This window comes from Aristolochia californica, unplaced genomic scaffold (genome assembly GCF_029961685.1).
Source record: "Aristolochia californica isolate CCGP_79_NKW_82.1479 unplaced genomic scaffold, dmAriCali1.0.hap1 SCAF_3, whole genome shotgun sequence".
Taxonomy (NCBI): domain Eukaryota; kingdom Viridiplantae; phylum Streptophyta; class Magnoliopsida; order Piperales; family Aristolochiaceae; genus Aristolochia; species Aristolochia californica.
In genome coordinates, this window is record NW_027181992.1 from 20,692,608 (window position 1) to 20,710,096 (window position 17,489).

The 17,489-nt window shown below is 42.0% G+C and overlaps 1 protein-coding gene across 1 annotated transcript; it reads right to left on the bottom strand.

Annotated features, from left to right (window-relative positions):
* Positions 1-2,402: 2,402 nt before the first annotated feature.
* LOC137959455 (uncharacterized) lies at positions 2,403-3,045 on the bottom strand. The gene is made up of 2 exons (XM_068806826.1): positions 3,019-3,045; positions 2,403-2,951 (listed from the first exon to the last, which is right to left on the bottom strand). Exons 1-2 carry the CDS (start codon positions 3,043-3,045, stop codon positions 2,403-2,405), a joined length of 576 nt encoding a protein of 191 aa, XP_068662927.1.
* Positions 3,046-17,489: the final 14,444 nt, after the last annotated feature.

A 17,489-nucleotide genomic window follows, 5' to 3' on the forward strand; every position in this document is an offset into this window, starting at 1 on the left:
TGTCAATGGTTTTACTCGCAATAATTTTCCAACATTTCCATAAAAAATGCTCTAACAAGGCCTCAATACAAAATTTTCTTGGTACAAAATTTCAGCTAGAAAAGTGTTTCCAAAGTGCAGAAGGCACTAACGGTCCCTTCAGAAGTATTTTTACTTGAAATACTTTTCCAAAGTCTACTGAAAATGATGCGCTAACAAGGCCTTATAGAGTTATAAAGTAATTTATTAAAGCACAAGTTGCCTTAACAAAAAAAATTCCTAGGAAAAATTTTTTGGTAGAAAAGTGTTTCTAAGAAACAAAAAGCTCTAATGGTCCTTGAAAAATTTTGTAGGAAGAATTTTCTAAAAGAAAAGTGTTTCCAGGAAACAAAAGGCACTAATGGTCCCTAGAGATGTATTTATTCTAGAAATACTTTTCCAAAAATTCTTGAAGAAAGATACTTATATGGCCTTATAGTTGTAGAAAGTAATTTATTTTAGAAAAAAAAAAAGACTTTACAACAAAATTTCCCTGGTAAGAATTTTCAGCTAGAAAAGTGTTTCAAGGATACATGATGAACTAATGCTCCCCGTAGATGTAATTTTACAAGAATTACTATTCCATCGTTTCCTGAAAAAATAGCACTAAAAAGGCCTTATAGTTGTAGAAAGTAATTTGTATAAGCAAAAATTGTCTTACCAAACAATTTTCCTGGCTAGAATTTTCAACTAGGAATGTGTTTCTAGGAAACATGAGGCTTTAATGGTCCCAAGAGAAGTATTTTTACTAAAAATACTTTTCCAACATTTCTTGGATGGATGCACTAACAAGGCCTTGCAGTTGTAGAAAGTAATTTGTATCAACAAAAGTTACCTTACAACCAAATTTTCCCGCTAAGAATTTGTTTTCTATAAAACTATTTCTAGGAAACATGAGGCACTAATGCTCCTGGGAGACGTATTTTAAAAGAAATACTTATCCAATTTTTTTTTTTTGAAAAGTTACTAATGTTGCCTGTTATTGTTGAAAGTAATTTGTATAAGCAAAAATTGCCTTACCACGAAATTTTCCTCGTAAGAAGTTTCTACTAGAAAAGTGTTTCTATGAAACATGAGGCACTAATGGTCCCTGGAGTCTTATTTTTAGTAAAATGTTTTTTCAAAAATTTCCTTACAATATTCATTAACGAGGCTTTACAATTCTAGAATTTGTACCATATAATAGTTTCCTTGTTGAATTTATAGAAAAGAAAAATACTTCATTGACTTCATTAACTTATCATAATCAGAGTACAAGAACCTCTATTTATAATAGAGGAAGGTAGTAGACTCCAATTACAATAAAATTACCTTTGTCCCAATTACACCCAAACTCTAACACTAAAATATAAGTCCTAGCATAATTAAATAACTCAATATTGATCAAAGATAAACATAACTCAAACTAGAATTCTTCTAGGACGTGACCATAAGATAAAGATGCCTTTGTGAGTCCTTCTGTTAACGTCACAGGTCATGGATCGAGTAACACGGCGTGGGATTTGAGACTCCAGCACTAATGGTGTGTTGCTGGACTCGATATGGTGGTATAAAACCCCGTTCTTTGATTGATTTTTCTCACGTGATCAAGCTCTCTCTTTATGAATGCAATATAGTGTTAGGAATTACTATTAATATGAATGATATAGGGAAAGGGTTACCTTTTCTTGGTCACAGCAATTAGCGTTTCAACCCTCTTCTTGTTGTTGCTCGTGCTAGGATGGTGGTCTTAGATTGGGATAGCCCTTAGCCTACGTTGGGGAGGCTCCTTTCCAGCTTCTTGTTGGATGCCAAGCTAAAAAGAGTCCTGCTTCATGCTGCTCAGGTGTAGGGTAGGCAATCCTCCAATTCTGGCTCGTTAAGAGAGGTATGAGACCCTCTCTTTGTTGTGTTGATGGGGAGACGGCTGAAGCCTCTCCTTGAACTCGGAAATGGAGCAGGAAGCTCTCTCTCTCTCTCTCTCTCTCTCTCTCTCTCTCTCTCTCGGTATGGTTTGATGGAGGATGGAGATTAGTAATGATCAATGGAGGATGAAGGGATTTGTGGGTTTTGAGGAAAACACTAACCTCGAGATCATGAAGGAGATCCCTAGTCTGTTTACCCTAACATTACCGAAATTCAATGCTTGCCTTTTCTCTATTACATTACCCTTTAAATAGTTGATGTCCTAGGTGTTTTAGGGCTACAAGAATCACAATATTACCCCTACGACCATACTTATTACAAAATTAGAAATAAATCCTACTTAAAGCAATATAAATATAACTAATGGACTCAGTGAGTCATTGCCTCCTTCATTGTGTGACTCGATGTGCTATTGAGTCCACAACATCGGCCTCCTTTTGGAGAAAGAGGTTGTCCTGAAGCTCAAAAGCTAGGTAGACCTATTTGAAGATGTCCACATGTTCCCATGTCGCAGCCTTTGGTTCAGTGTCCATCCACTGAACGAGAATCTCCCAATGGTCATTGAGCAACCGTGCGCGTAACACCACAGCTGGTGTAAGAATAACGTCTCCATTGTCAACCTGAGGGAGGAATGGAGTAGATGTAGGCGGTGACCCGGAATGTGGTTTCGAGAGGGAGACATGAAACACATCATGAAGATTAGCCGTGGCTTGCAGTTGGAGTTGATAGGCGACTGGCCCCACATGCCAAAGAAAGGCAAAAGGCCCAAAAAACTTAGGTGAGAGCTTATGACGTGGTGGTCCCGCAAGTGACTGCTGGCGGTATGGTTGGAGCCGTAACCACACATAATCCTCTACCTTGAAAGAGACCTCACGGTGGCCTTTTTCATAAACATCTTTCATGTGAACTTGAGCTCGCCATAGGTGTTCTATAATATACTGTAACAGCAGATCGCGGTCCATGAGTGCCTGATCAATTGCATCGACACGGGTGGACCCTTGAGTATACGAGAGAAGCCGAGGGAGGGCCTAACCATATAGAACCCTGAAAGGAGTTGATTGCAATGCAGAGTGGAACGAAGTGTTGTAACAATACTCGACCCAGGGTAGCCATTGAACCCATTGTCTCAGATGATCGCCCACCAAGCACCGTAGATACATCTCGATGGTACAGTTAACCACCTCGGTCTGCCCATCTATCTACGGATGGTAGGTGGAGGATAATTTCAATTTAGTCCCACTCAAATGAAATAGTTCCCGCCAAAAGGTTCTCGTGAAAACCGCATCTCGATCACTCACAATCGATTCTAGAATGCCATGTAAGTGAACAATCTACTCCAGGAAAGTCTGTGCAACCCATGTAGCTTTATAAGGATGAGCCAGTATAATAAAATGTCTGTACTTGAAGAACTTGTCGACCACCATGAAAAGTACTGATTTGCCGGAGGACTATGGAAGATCTTCAACAAAATCCATCAAAATATCGGACCAAACCTGTGTAGGAAGGGCAAGAGGCTGGAGAAGACCGGCTGGACTCAAGTGCTCGACTTTGTTGCGTTGTCAGACCTGACAGGCTACTACATAAGTCACAATGGAGTTCTTCATGGCCTGCCAATAAAAGTCTGCCCAAATTCTGTGCAATGTCTTTTGGATACCCTCATGGGTGTTGTCATGGTAGGCAGAGAGAATAGCTGGAATCAACTCGGAAGTAGGTGGAAGAAATAGCCGCTGTTTGTAATAAATAAGTGAATTCTGGATGAACCACTTTGATTCCAATGTCCCCGCGGATATATTCCTGTGGAGCTCCTGTAGAGCTAGAAGAGTGGCATGTGCATCTCTCACCAAGTCAAGGATGAGGAATCTCGGCTGACTGAGTGAATAGACCAACTGCTGATCTTCAAAACACCGCGACAAGGCATCTGCCGCCTTGTTCAATCTCCCTGCACAATTTTCCACCAAAAAGTCAAAACCCAACCACTTACTGATCCAGTGCTGCTATGGTGACATCGTGAGCTGTTGTTCTAGTAGGAATTTAAGGCTATAGTGGTCAGTGTATATGAGAAATGCCTGGCCCCATAAATAAGGCCGACAGTGTTGGACCGCCTTGGCCAACCCAATCAATTCCCGCTCATATGCTGCTAGTTTGTGATGACAAACTACCAACTGTCTGCTAAAATACCCAATAGGATGTGCCAACTGCTGTAATAGAGCCCCAATGCCCCCTCCCGAAGTGTCGCACTCAACCACAAATAAGTCATCAAAATTAGGAAGCTGTAATACAGGGGTGGAGGCGAGAGCAGATTTGAGGGCCTCAAACGGCTGTGTGGCCTCCTCAGTCCAGAGAAAGGAATTCTTCTTGAGGAGACTGGTCAAGGGTGCTACCAAGGGTCCATAGTTCTGAATAAATTTGTGGTAGTAGCCCGCAAGACCCAAAAAACCTCATCAAGCTGAGCAAGACTGTGGCTATGGCCCACTCATGAATAACCCGAATCTTCTCAGGATCAACCGTAACCCCCTCATGTGAGATAATGTGACCCAGATAAGCCACATGTGAAGCCGCAAAAGAACATTTGGAATATTTTAAATAGAGCTGATGTGCTAGTAAAAATTCGAAAACAATCCTTAAGTGCTCTAAATGTTCTTCTCCGGACTTTCTATGTATGAGAATATCATTGAAAAACACAAGAAAAAATTTCGAAAGATAGGGGCTAAATACCTCATTCATGAGAGCTTGAAAAGTGGTGGGTGCATTCGATAACCCGAACGGCATGACGACGAACTCAAAGTGGCCATGATGTGTGCGGAACACTATCTTCTCGATATCGGAGGGGTGCATCCGGACCTGATGATATCCTGACCGTAGGTCCAGTTTAGTAAATAACCACGAACCATGCAATTCATCCAAAAGCTCATCCACTACCGAAATCGAAAACTTATCCTTTACTGTTTGAGTGTTCAACTCCCTGTAATCAACACAAAACCTCCATGTCCCATCTTGTTTCTTCACAAGTAAGATGGGTGAAGAGAACAGGGAGCGACTATGACGAATAAAACCCTGTTGTAACATCTCCTAGTATTGTCTCTCGATCTCATCCTTCTGAAGGGGTGGGTATCAGGATAGATGCACTACCACCACCTCAGAACCTGGTTTTAAACAGATCCTGTGGTCACAGTGCCTCAAGGGAGGCAATCCCAAAGGTGCATGGAAGAGGTCAAAGAAGTCCTCAAAACTCAACCAGACCATCAATTATGCTGCCAGGCGGTTCCTATGCATGGATGGTGTGGATGAGGTGGGCCTTGTCCACCTAACAGCCCTACAAGAGCACTTGACAACCGGCCAAAACAAAGCTCATAGTTAAAGCCAAAAAGTCCCATAGAATGGGCCCCAATGTTTGCAAGCATTTAATGCCTAATACCATATCAAAGCCAACCAATAGAATGACAAAACATTCAGCATAAAATAAATTAGAGCCAATGGAAAAAGTTACCGCCTTACTGATCCCATAGCTAGGGACTTTCTCGCCATTGGCCACTGGAACTGTGGCTGTCAGATGAGGGAGGATCTGTAACTGAAGGTGCTATACGGCTATTAAACTCAAAAAATTGTGTGTACTTCCCGAATCAATTAGTCCCACCAATTCCTGGTCAAGGACTTGAGCTCTGACTTGCATCGTTTTGGAAAATTTCTGCCCAGTAATAATGTGCAAGGAAATCTCCGGTGGTTCCTCCTCAAGAAAATCCTCCGTCTCCTCTGTATCATTTGATTCCTCCACCTCGAGCCAAAACAACCTCTTACATTGGTGCCCCACCTTGTACTGTTCATCACAATTGTAGCATAGATTCTTGGACTTCTGTTCTACCATTTCCTCACTTGTTAATTTTTTTATAAACTGCAGTGGGGGATTACTAGGGTGTGTATCGGCTACCGAAGCCATATTTTGATTGTGTCTGGAGGAAGACAATGCAGGGTTTATCACTGTAGATGAATTGTGGTGGTGCCCTTGCCAAGTGGAGGAAGTGGTCCGTTCACCTGGCCAACCCGGCTTACATTGTTGCAACTGTTGGCATTGTTCCAATGCCCGGGCCATATTCATTGCATGAGCTAGATCCTGAGGGAAAAGGAATTCAACCTCTAACCTCAGAGATTCAGTGAGAGCTGTTGTGAATAATGAGACCTACTGGTCGACCCGTACTGATCCCCCAGCACGAGCCAACTTTTCTTGGAACTGTGATTGATACTGTTCAACCGAACCAATCTATTGTAATAGGACCTCCTCTCGGTTAGCATGCTAACGATTTGCCTCAACTCTTCTCGGACTTGATGCATCTCTATTTCCAACCCACATACTTTTCCCAGCACTGGTTGTGATGTCTCCATGCTATCCTCTAGCTTTTGCATCCTGGTATGCAGTTCTTCATTGCTGAATGTATCCCCCATGTTACCCTGCTTTGATACCACATTGTTACGGTCCCGGGTCATGGATCAAGTAACACGGTGTGGGATTTGAGACTCCAGCACTGATGGTGTGTTGCTGGACTCGATATGGTGGAATAAAATCCACTTCTTTGACTCTCTCTTTATAAATGCAATATAGTGCTAGGTATAGCTTAAGAACCCAATAACTATTAACATGAATGATATAGGGAAAGGGTTACCTTTTCATGGTCACAGAAATTAGGGTTTCAACCCTTTTCTTGCTGTTGCTCGTGCTAGGATGGTGGTCCTAGCTTGGGATAGCCCTTGGCCTACGTTGGGGAGGCTCCTTTCCAGCTTCTTGTTGGAGCCAACCTAGAAAGAGTCCTGCTTGATGCTGCTCGGGTGTAGGGTAGGCAATCCTCCGATTCTGGCTCATTAAAAGAGGTATGAGACCCTCTCTTCGTTGTGGTGATGGGGAGAAGGCTGAAGCCTCTCCTTGAACTCGGAAAAGGAGTAGGAATCTCTCTCTCTCTCTATCTCTCTCTCGGTATGGTTAGATGGAGGATGGAGAATAGTAATGATCAATGGAGGATGAAGGGATACATGGGTTTTGAGGAAAACCCTAACGTGGAGATCATGATGGAGATCCCTAGCCTGCTTACCCTAACATTACCTAAATTCAATGCTTGCCTTTTCTCTATTACATTACCCTTTAAATTGTTGACGTCCTAGGGTTTTAGGGCTACAAGAATCACAATGTTGCCCCTACAACCATACTTATTACAAAATTAGAAATAAATCCTACTTAAAGCAATATAAATAGAACTAATGGACTCAGTGAGTTATTGCCTCCTTCGTTATGTGACTCGGTGTGGTATTGAGTCCACAACACCTTCTTTATCTTCCAACTTATGTGAAAAGGATGCCAGCTCATGGTAATCATGGTGGGTCCTATTGCTTATGGGCTTGGGCCCATCTTGTGGATATTCCTTGGTCGTGTGACCCATCTTATAATACTCTCAGATATGTAGTCCTTCCTTGGTTGTGTGGGCTTGGGCCCTATCTTCTAACACTCCCCCTCAAGTTGGGGGTGAGAGAACATCAAGAACTCCCAGCTTGCTGCAAATGATGTATAAAATCTTTTTGTAAAAAATTGCAGTCCTCCAATCTTCCAACACTCCCCCTCACACTGGTGCTCTCTTCCTTGAGACACAGCTGGCCAATTCAGGGGGGTATAACATAGATGTAATAATAAGTTCCTCCGTCATGGTGTCCCAACCGTTGACACTTGATATTTTTGACGTGGTATTAAGTTCGTCCATCATTGAATCCAAACCATTGACACTTGATATTTTTTACTGGGTATTAATTTCCTCCGTCATGGAATCCCAACCATTGACACTTGATATTTTTGATGGGGTATTAACTTCCTCTCATCAAGGACCATTGACACTTGATATTTTTGATGGGTATTAACTTCCTCCGTCATGGGGGATTTGGTGTTGTTAAGACAGATTGGCTTAGTGGAGGTATATCAAAAATAGTTCCAAGAAAAATTTGCCCGAGCCAGCAAGATAGTTCGCGTAGACCAATAGGTCAATTTATTTATAGCTGGCCTTAATGAGCCCTTACGGTTAGAAGTGAAGCTCCATGCACCTGATGATTTGGCTCGAGCAATGAATTTAGCTTGAACACTTGAAACCAGACAAAAAGTTCAAAATTGGAGGATAGTTTGGCAAGGGGAATGGAACAATTCCACTGGTTGGCCAGGGACGCAAAACACTTCACCTCATGTGACCTTTCCAATAGTGCAATTGCCAAAAAATAATCCAATTACTACTTTGGCAGCAAATACATGCCTTAGCAACTCACCAGCCTAGTATATCAGAAAATTAACAAGTTTTGAGATGGCTGACCGCAGGTCAAAGAACCTTTGTTACAACTGTGATGAACCGTACAGGGCAGGCCACCAGTGTAAATGGTTGTTTTGACTAGAATTTGATGAAGAATTAGAACCATAAATGAGTGATGGTCGTACAAAGGAAGACGCACCGAAAATCTCTCTAAATGCCATTACAAGGCAGAAATCTGTCAAAACTATGCAAGTCATGGCACTGGTGATGGACCAGGAACTTGTGCGACTCGTGGATTCAGGAAATACACACAATTTTTTTAGCTTAACAACTGCTCAACACCTTCAACGGCAGATCCTTCCCCACTCAATAGTTACGATTTCGATTGCCAATGGAGAGAAAGTCCCTAGCAATGGGATCAACAAAGCGGTAAAGTTTTCAATTGGTACGACTCCCTTTCATTCAAAATTTTTGGCATACCTTTATCCGGGTTCAATATGGTACTGGGTATTAAATAGTTGCAAACCTTGGGCCCCATTTTGTGGGACTTCTCTACTTTAACTATGAGATTTGCAACGGGCGGACACCAAGTACTGTTACAGGGCAGTCAAGTTGACAAGCGACATCACATTCATAACCCTCCACACACAGGACCAATCGGACATCACTTTAGACAAACTCCTAGACGATTTCTCAGACCTGTTCCAAGAGCCTTCAGGGTTGCCTCTCTTGAGGCACTGTGATCATCGGATTTGTTTAAAACCCAGCTCAGATGTGATGGTTGTTAGACCATACCGGTATTCACACCTCCAGAAAGATGAAATAGAAAGGCAATGCCACACAATGTTGCAATAGGGCTTTATTCACAGTAGTCATTCCCCATTCTCTTCACCAGTCCTCCTTGTTAAGAAAAAGGATGGTACATGGAGATTTTGTTTCAATTATAGGGAGTTGAATGCCCAAACCGTAAAGGATAAGTTCCCTATACCTGTGGTGGAGGAGCTCCTAGATGAATTACATGGTTCATGGGTATTCACCAAATTGGAGTTGCATTCAGGGTATCATCAGCTTCGTATGAATCCTTTTGACATTGATAAAACTGTCTTCCATACATATCATGACCATTTTGAATTTGTTGTGATATCATTTGGGTTATCAAATGCCCATCCACTTTGCAGGCGTCAATGAACTAGGTATTCTGAAACTATCTCCAAAAGTTTGTGCGTGTATTTTTTATGATATACTCATTTACAAAAAGTCTGAGGATTAACATTTAGAGGATTTACGTTTGGTGTTTCAATTGTTAAGAGCCCACCAACTTTATTTAAATAAATCTAAATGCTCTTTTTCCATGTCCCATGTGGCCTATCTCGGCCATATTATTTCACATGAAGGGGTCACTGTTGATTCCAAGAAGATTCAAGCCATTACCGATTGGCCACAACCTCTAAATAACACCGATTTGTGAGGGTTTTGGGGGTTAGCTGGATACTACAGAAAGTTCATAAAAAATAATGGGTTGTTGACTGCACCATTGACCAGCCTCCTCAAGAAAAAATCATTTATTTGGAATGAAAAGGCCACATAGTTCTTCCAAGATCTCAAACTAGCTCTCGTCTCCGCAGCAGTTCTGCAACTACCAAATTTTGAGGAATTATTTGTGGTCGAGTGTGATACATCCAGAAGGGGCATTGGGGTCGTTCTACAGTAGCAATCCCACCCCCATTGCATATTTCAGTTGATAATTGGCAGTAAGGCATCACAAATTGGCAGTATATGAACGGGAATTAATTGGATTGGTCAAGGTTGTCCAACACTGGCGACCTTACTTGCGGCCATGCATTTCTCATCCACACTGATCATTATAGTCATAAATTTTTGCTTGAGCAACACCTCACTACTTCTCCTCAACAACACTGGATCTGTAAATTGATGGGGTTTGACTTTTCAGTGAAGTACCGCTCTGGGAGGTTAAACAAGGCTATGGATGCCTTGTCACGATATTTGGAGAATCAGCAGCTCATTTATGCCATCAGCCAGCCTTGTTTTCTCCTCTTAGACTTGGTTAAGGAGGGAAATACCAATAATCCAGTCCTACAAGAGCTGCACAAAAAATTACAGAAGGGGAATGGACTCTAAGTGGTCATTCCAGGATTCTCTTATTTGCTACCACACAAGCGCCTCTATATACCACACACTTCCTTCCACACAACCTTCCAGTCTACTCCATTCCAAGTTCTATATGGTAGAGATCCTCCTCGGCTTCTATCCTATACTCGGGGCTCCACACGAGTGGATGCGATTGATCAGGCACTCATTAACCGAGACCAGGTTCTATAGAATATTACTCGAGACCAGGTGCTACAGAATATTACCGATTGCCTCCAGAAGGCACAACTATGTATGGAAGACTTCTATGACAAAGGGCATAGGGACGTCTCATACTAGGAAGGGGACTACATTTGGCTACGCCTACAACCTCACAGACAACACTCAATTGCTAGGCCGCAGTGTCATAAACTCTTCCCAAAATACATTGGGCCTTTCCCTGTTATTCGACGAGTGAGGCAGGTGGCCTACTAGCTGAAACTTCCACCCACGGCCAAACTTCATGATGTGTTTCATGTCTCCCTACTGAAAACCATTTATGGGCCCAACCCCTCCTACCACTCCGTTCCTTCCTCCGGTGGAGGACTGAAGGGTTATCCTTACTCCAGCCATGGTGTTGCGTGCCCGACTTATTAATGACCAGTGAGAAATTTTTGTCCAGTGAACGGCCACCGATCCAACAACAGCAACTACGTGGGAACAATTGGACAACTTCAAGTAGGTCTACCTAGCATATGAGCTTGAGGGCAAGCTCTTTCTCCAAGGGGTGTGCGATGTTGTGATCTTGGGTTAAGTGTTTGGCTTTCCGCTACCTTCCAGGTGTTATGGACTCCATAGCATCACGAGTTATCCATAGACATAGGAATTAAATTATGTCAATTTACTTTTCATGTAATTTCATTTGGTTTGGTTTACTTTGGGTTGGTTTAGATGTAATGTGGCGTGAACCACTTGACCTATGGGTTACCTTTGTAATTTTGTCCTCAACCCTATTTAGGGGGACGTCAAGGGAAGGAGAAATCAAGTATTGAGAAAATTAGATTAAATAGGTCAGATTCTCCCTCAAAGGTCTAGGTCGGATTCTCCCTCTGAGGTCCAACTTGAGCTTCCTTCAAAGCTCCTTCATTCTATTTGATTTTCATCATTCCACGTTCTAGAAACAAGAATTCTCTTCCAGCGACAAGAGCATCCATGGAGGGAAGAGAGGAAAGAAGGGTGACTCGATCCATGGCTCGGGAAGAACCTATCATCTTGGTATCAGACAGGTCCACCCTTGAGGATTTGAGGCAATTATTCGAAGATAGAAGGCAGAGGACAGACCTTCAGGCTCAATCCCTGGAAGAGGTGCATCAGACAACCACTGACTTGCATGAAGCCATAAAATCAATGGAAGCTGCCATCCAACCTCTCCTCCGGTGACAAGAGGACAATGGTACACGAGCACAACCACCGGCCGACCACAATCAATTCCACCCACCACCTCCCCCACAACCACCAATGCGTCAACACCATCCCCATCTGGGGCCTGCCTTTCAAGGACTAAATACCATTCCCAGGTATTTAAAACTTGACTTTCCTACGTATGATGGGTCTGATTTGGTTAGCCAACTGTGATAAGTTCTTTTATCATCAAAAAACACCTGCGGATGAGAAAGTTTATTTGGCCGCCAACCACATGCTGGATGAAGTGCTTCTATGGTACCACCAATTCCGAAATGACCAATTGGTTCAGGATTGGGCAACCTTTAGGCAGTCTTGCATGATGAGATTTGGTCCTCCAGCTAGTAGCAATCCATTGGGTGAATTAATCAATTACAAACAAACTGGATCAGTAGAGGTGTACCAAAAGACCTTCTAGGAAAGGTTAGCCCGAGCAAACCAGTTTTTCAGTCACACACAATATGTTCATATTTTTACTACAGGTTTGACAGAAGCTCTGAGACTGGAAGTTGAATTATATAGTCCTACATATTTGGACCACGCTATGAATTTAGCCAGGTCAATTGAGCATAAGCAGTGTGTTCTAAAGGAGTCACTGGTCAGAAAACCAGCTTGGCCAGGAAGGCACAATGCCTCAGCGCCAACCCCTTATTATGGACCTCCACGTTCTAGAGATAGTTCAGCCCCACGCCCAGACATCTCTAATTCGGCTCCACCTGCTCCTTACTTCTATAGAATTTAGGATCTCATGAAAGGAACTTTAGATCAACAAGAAAGAAGAAGAAGAAGAAGAGAGAAGGAGAAGAGAAGAAGAAGAACATGGAAGAAGAGAGTTTGGATTAAGGGAGAAGAGGGTTGCATCAAAAAGAAAAATGAGGGTTGGACGAATTTGTGGAAAGAGAGGAGAGTGCTTCAATGCCCTACCTCTTAGCCAATGCCTTTATTTATAGTTTTACAATACCTTAGGGCTACAACTTGATAAAACAAAAGACATAAAAGGAACACATATTTACACTTCTATGCCATCTTTATGGAAAGTACCATATTTTACACATATGCCACTCCTTTGACGTGTGGGCTTCTTGTCATGAGCTCGTGGGCTTGAGCCCATCTTCCAACACTCCCCCTCAAGCTGGAGGAGAAAAGACATCATAAATACCCAGCTTGCCACATATAAACGATAGGATTTTAGATGTAACGGGTTTAGTGAGAATATCAGCTACTTGCTCTTGAGATGACACATGTTTGAGAGAGATTATTCCTGCTTGAAACTTCTCCCATATAAAATGACAATCCACCTCAATATGTTTAGTTCTTTCATGAAAAACTGGATTTGAAGTGATATGAATGGCTACTTGATTATCACAATGCAGATTCATGGACCCCTTTTTATAAAAACCTAGTTCGGTAAGAAGGGTCCTAATCCATAAAAGTTCACTAACGGTATGGGTCATAGCTCTATATTCTGCTTCGGCACTAGATCTTGCAACCACATTTTTCTTCTTACTTTTCCATGTAACCAAGTTTCCCCCAACCAGAGTACAATATCCTGATGTAGATTTTCTTTCATTAGGAGATCCAGCCCAATCTGCATCTGAGAACCCTTCTATGTTGAAGTGCCCATGTTTTTTATACAGCAATCCTCTTCCTGGAGCTCCTTTTAGATAACGTAATATTCTCTCTAAAGCTTGCCAGTGGGTAATTTGTGGTTTGTGCATGAATTGACTCACCACACTTACAACATATGATATGTCTGGCCTAGTTACCGTGAGATAAATCAGTTTTCTCACGAGTCTTTGATATTTGCCAATATCAATATCTTCTTCATTTGTGGCACATAATTTTACATTTGTATCCATAGGTGTGTCAACTGGTCTACAACCCTTCATTCCTGTTTCTTCAAGGAGATCCAAGACATATTTCCTTTGAGACAATATTATCCCATGTTTGGATTGAAGAACTTCTATACCCAAAAAATATTTAAGCATACGAAGGTCTTTAGTCTTGAATTCCTGACATATCATCTGTTTCACCTCTTGTATGCTCAAAGTATCGTCACCGGTCAAGATAATATCATCCACGTATATGGCCAATAATATTTTCCCTTTGACCATATCTTTATAATATACGGAATGATCAACTGAGCACCGATGAAAACCAAACCGTAGGAGTGTTTGACTAAATTTATCAAACCAAGCCCGAGGGGACTGTTTAAGCCCATATAAAGACTTTTTTAACCGGCATACTGACTCCCCCTCAACCACATAACCAGGTGGTTGAACCATATAAATTTCCTCACTGATATCACCATTTAAAAAAACATTTTTAACATCCAACTGATAGACGGGCCATGAGGAGTTAGCAGCAATAGATAAGATGATGCGTATCGAATTCAATTTTGCAACAGGAGAGAAGGTCTCCTCATAATCTATCCCATAGCACTGCGTATAGCCCTTAGAAACTAGTCGAGCTTTAAGACGAGCAACCAATCCATCCAGATTATGTTTCACCGAAAAAACCCATCAACAACCAACCGGTCTTTTACCTTTTGGGAGTGATGTTAAGGACCAGGTTTGGTTTTTGAATAAGGCGTGCATTTCTTCATGCATAGCCGCCTTCCATCCTGGATGTCTCAGGGCCTCCTGATACGACTGCGGAATGGAACTAGAAGAAAGGGACGCAATAAACTGAAAACGTATTGGTATTTTTTTACGATATTTTGGTCTATAGCAACAATTGAGAAGAGCATCTTCAGCACCTTCACCAGGTATTTTCTCTTATCCATTCACATCATTTGGTTTTAAATCAGTCCAAATGTTCTATGGGAACATCATAAGTGGCATACTTGGGCCATGTTATTTCAGCAGTGGGGATGAAAGTAGACCAAAGTAAGATACAGGCCGTCACAGATTGGCCTCCTCCTACATCCATTACAGCCTTAAGGGGATTTTTGGGCTTAGTTGGGTATTATAGAAAATTTATTCATAGCTATGGCCAGATTGCGGCTCCGCTCAACAACCTCCTCAAGAAAAATGCCTTTACCTGGTCAGAGGCAACGACTCATTCCTTTCAGCAGTTGAAAGAGGCCTTATCATCCGCCCAGTATTGCAGCTACCCGACTTTGATGAGTCCTTTGTTGTGGAATGTGATGCTTCGGGGGGCGGTATTGGTGCAGTGTTACACCAACAGGGCCACCCGATTGCTTATTTTAGTCGCCAACTTGGACAACACCACCACAAGTTAGCAGCTTATGAGAGGGAATTGATCGGATTGGCGAAAGCTATACAGCATTGGCGCCCTTATCTCAGGGGACGTTTATTTTTTATTCGCACTAATCATTGCAGCCTCAAGTATCTGCTTAATCAGCGCCTCACTACCTCACAGAAGCAGCATTGGTTAAGTAAACTTATGGGGTTTGACTTTACGATAGATTATAAACTGGGGAGTTTGAATGTAAGGGTTGATGCTTTATCTTGTCGGGACATTCCAGAGCTGCAATTACATGCCATCAGTCACCCCAAAGCTCTCTTGTTGGATTCTATATGGGAAGAGGCACAACAGTACCCAGAAATTATAGTTTTTTGTCATGACATCCAGTAGGGGACAGCGGTAATTTTTTCTACACCACACATCCCCTCTGATTCACAGCATTTTAGCCTCCTTCCATGACAGTACACATGAGGGCCGACAAAAAACATATTTCCAAATCAGTCGGGAATTTTATTGGAGGGGCATGAAGCGCAGTATAGCCGATTATGTGGCGGCTTGTCAGACTTGTCAATGGAATAAAGCTGAAACATTAAGTCCAGCTGGGTTGCTCCAACCACTTCAGCTACCCTCACAGGTCTGGTCTAATATTTCTATGGACTTCATAGATGGACTTCCCTCTTCATCAGGCAAATCCATTATCTTTGTAGTGGTGGATCGTTTCTCAAAGTATGGGCACTTCATCCCTCTGGCGCATCCTTACACTACAGCTCAGGTCACTCAGCTCTTTATAGATAACATTTTCCACTTACATGGGTTGCCTAATTCCATTACCAGTGATAGGGATGCAATCTTTACAAGTACCTTCTGGAAAGAACTCTTCAAGCTTCAGGGCACAACGTTAGCCTTATCTTCAACCTACCATCCACAGACTGATGGTCAGACAGAGGTCGTCAATAGAACAATTGAAATGTATCTTTGCTGTTTCGTGGGGGACTCACCTAAAAGGTGGGTTGAGTGGCTCGCCTGGGCTGAATTCTGTTACAACAACTCCTACCACAGTGCACTTGGCACAACCCCATTCAAGGTGGTATATAGTAGAGAACCGCCCATCCTTTTATCATATGAACCAGGGGCCTCTAAAGTTGCCACTTTGGACCAAGCATTAGCTGAAAGAGACACCTTCCTCACTGAGGTGCGTACTCATCTCCAGGAGGCACAACAATCTATGAAGTTGTATTATGACAAGAAGCACCAAGAAGTCTTCTTTTCTCCAAGAGATTATGTCTGGTTGCGTCTCCAACACTGACAGCCTCCAAATGCCACAATCTCTCTCCTAAATATTATGGTCCCTTTCAGGTTATGAACCTCATTGGTACAGTTGCCAACCGCTTGTAACTTCCTCTAGAGGCCAAGATTCACAATGTGTTTCATGTCTCCCAACTGAAGGCCTTCCAAGGTGATTCTCCCTTGCTACACACGCCGCTTCCCCCACTACATGAGGGACATGTTTTTTCTACTCCAACATAGGTATTACAAGCTCACCGCATTCAAGGTGATTGGGAGATCCTAGTGCAATGGGCAGATGCTGATCCCAGTGAGATGACATGGGAGCCATTAACTGTGTTTCGCACCCTCTACCCATACTTCGAGCTTGAGGACAAGCTCTTTCTCCAAGAGGGGGGTGATCTTATGGACTCCATAGCATAACAAGTTATCCATAGGCATAGGAATTAACTTATGTCAATTTATTTTTCATGTAATTTCATTTGGTTTGGTTTACTTTGGGTTGGTTTAGATGTAATGTGGCGTGCACCACTTGACCTATGGGTCACCTTTGTAATTCCGTCCTCAACCCTATTTAGGGGGACGTCAAGGGAAGGAGAAATCAAGTATTGAGAAAATTTGATTAAACAAGTCAGATTCTCCCTCAGAGGTCTAGGTCGGATTCTCCCTCTGAGGTCCAGCTTGAGCTTCCTTCGAAGCTCCTTCGTTCTATTTGATTTCCATCATTCCACGTTCCAAAAACAAGAATTCTCTTCCAACGTCAAGAGCATCCATAGAGGGAAGAGAGGAAAGAAGGGTGACTCGATCCATGGCTCGGGAAGAACCTAACACCAGGCCGGTCTTTTGGGTAGTATTGGCTAGGTGCTTAACAATCTTCTTGACTTCAAAATGATATTTCTGAAGTAGTACTACAACTTTCACTTAGAAGGGAAAGAGGAAGGGGGGTTTGTGTGAGTGCTATTTTTATATTGGAATTATGTTGTTGGTTTATAAGATTCTAGAGTAAATATTTTTAGAATATAGAATCCTATAGTTGGTTTAATTGCTGGAGTTATGGAGTTAAAATAATTAATTGAATGTATAAAATAATTATCATGAATATTGTGTAAATAAAATAAGTAACAACATAATTTTTACATTAAATTATTTGTATATTATTTTGAATAAAAATCACCATTTTAAAAATTATCAGAAAATTATTATTTTCAAAATTTTATTTATAAATAATAATTATTTTTTTAAGTAAAATAAAAT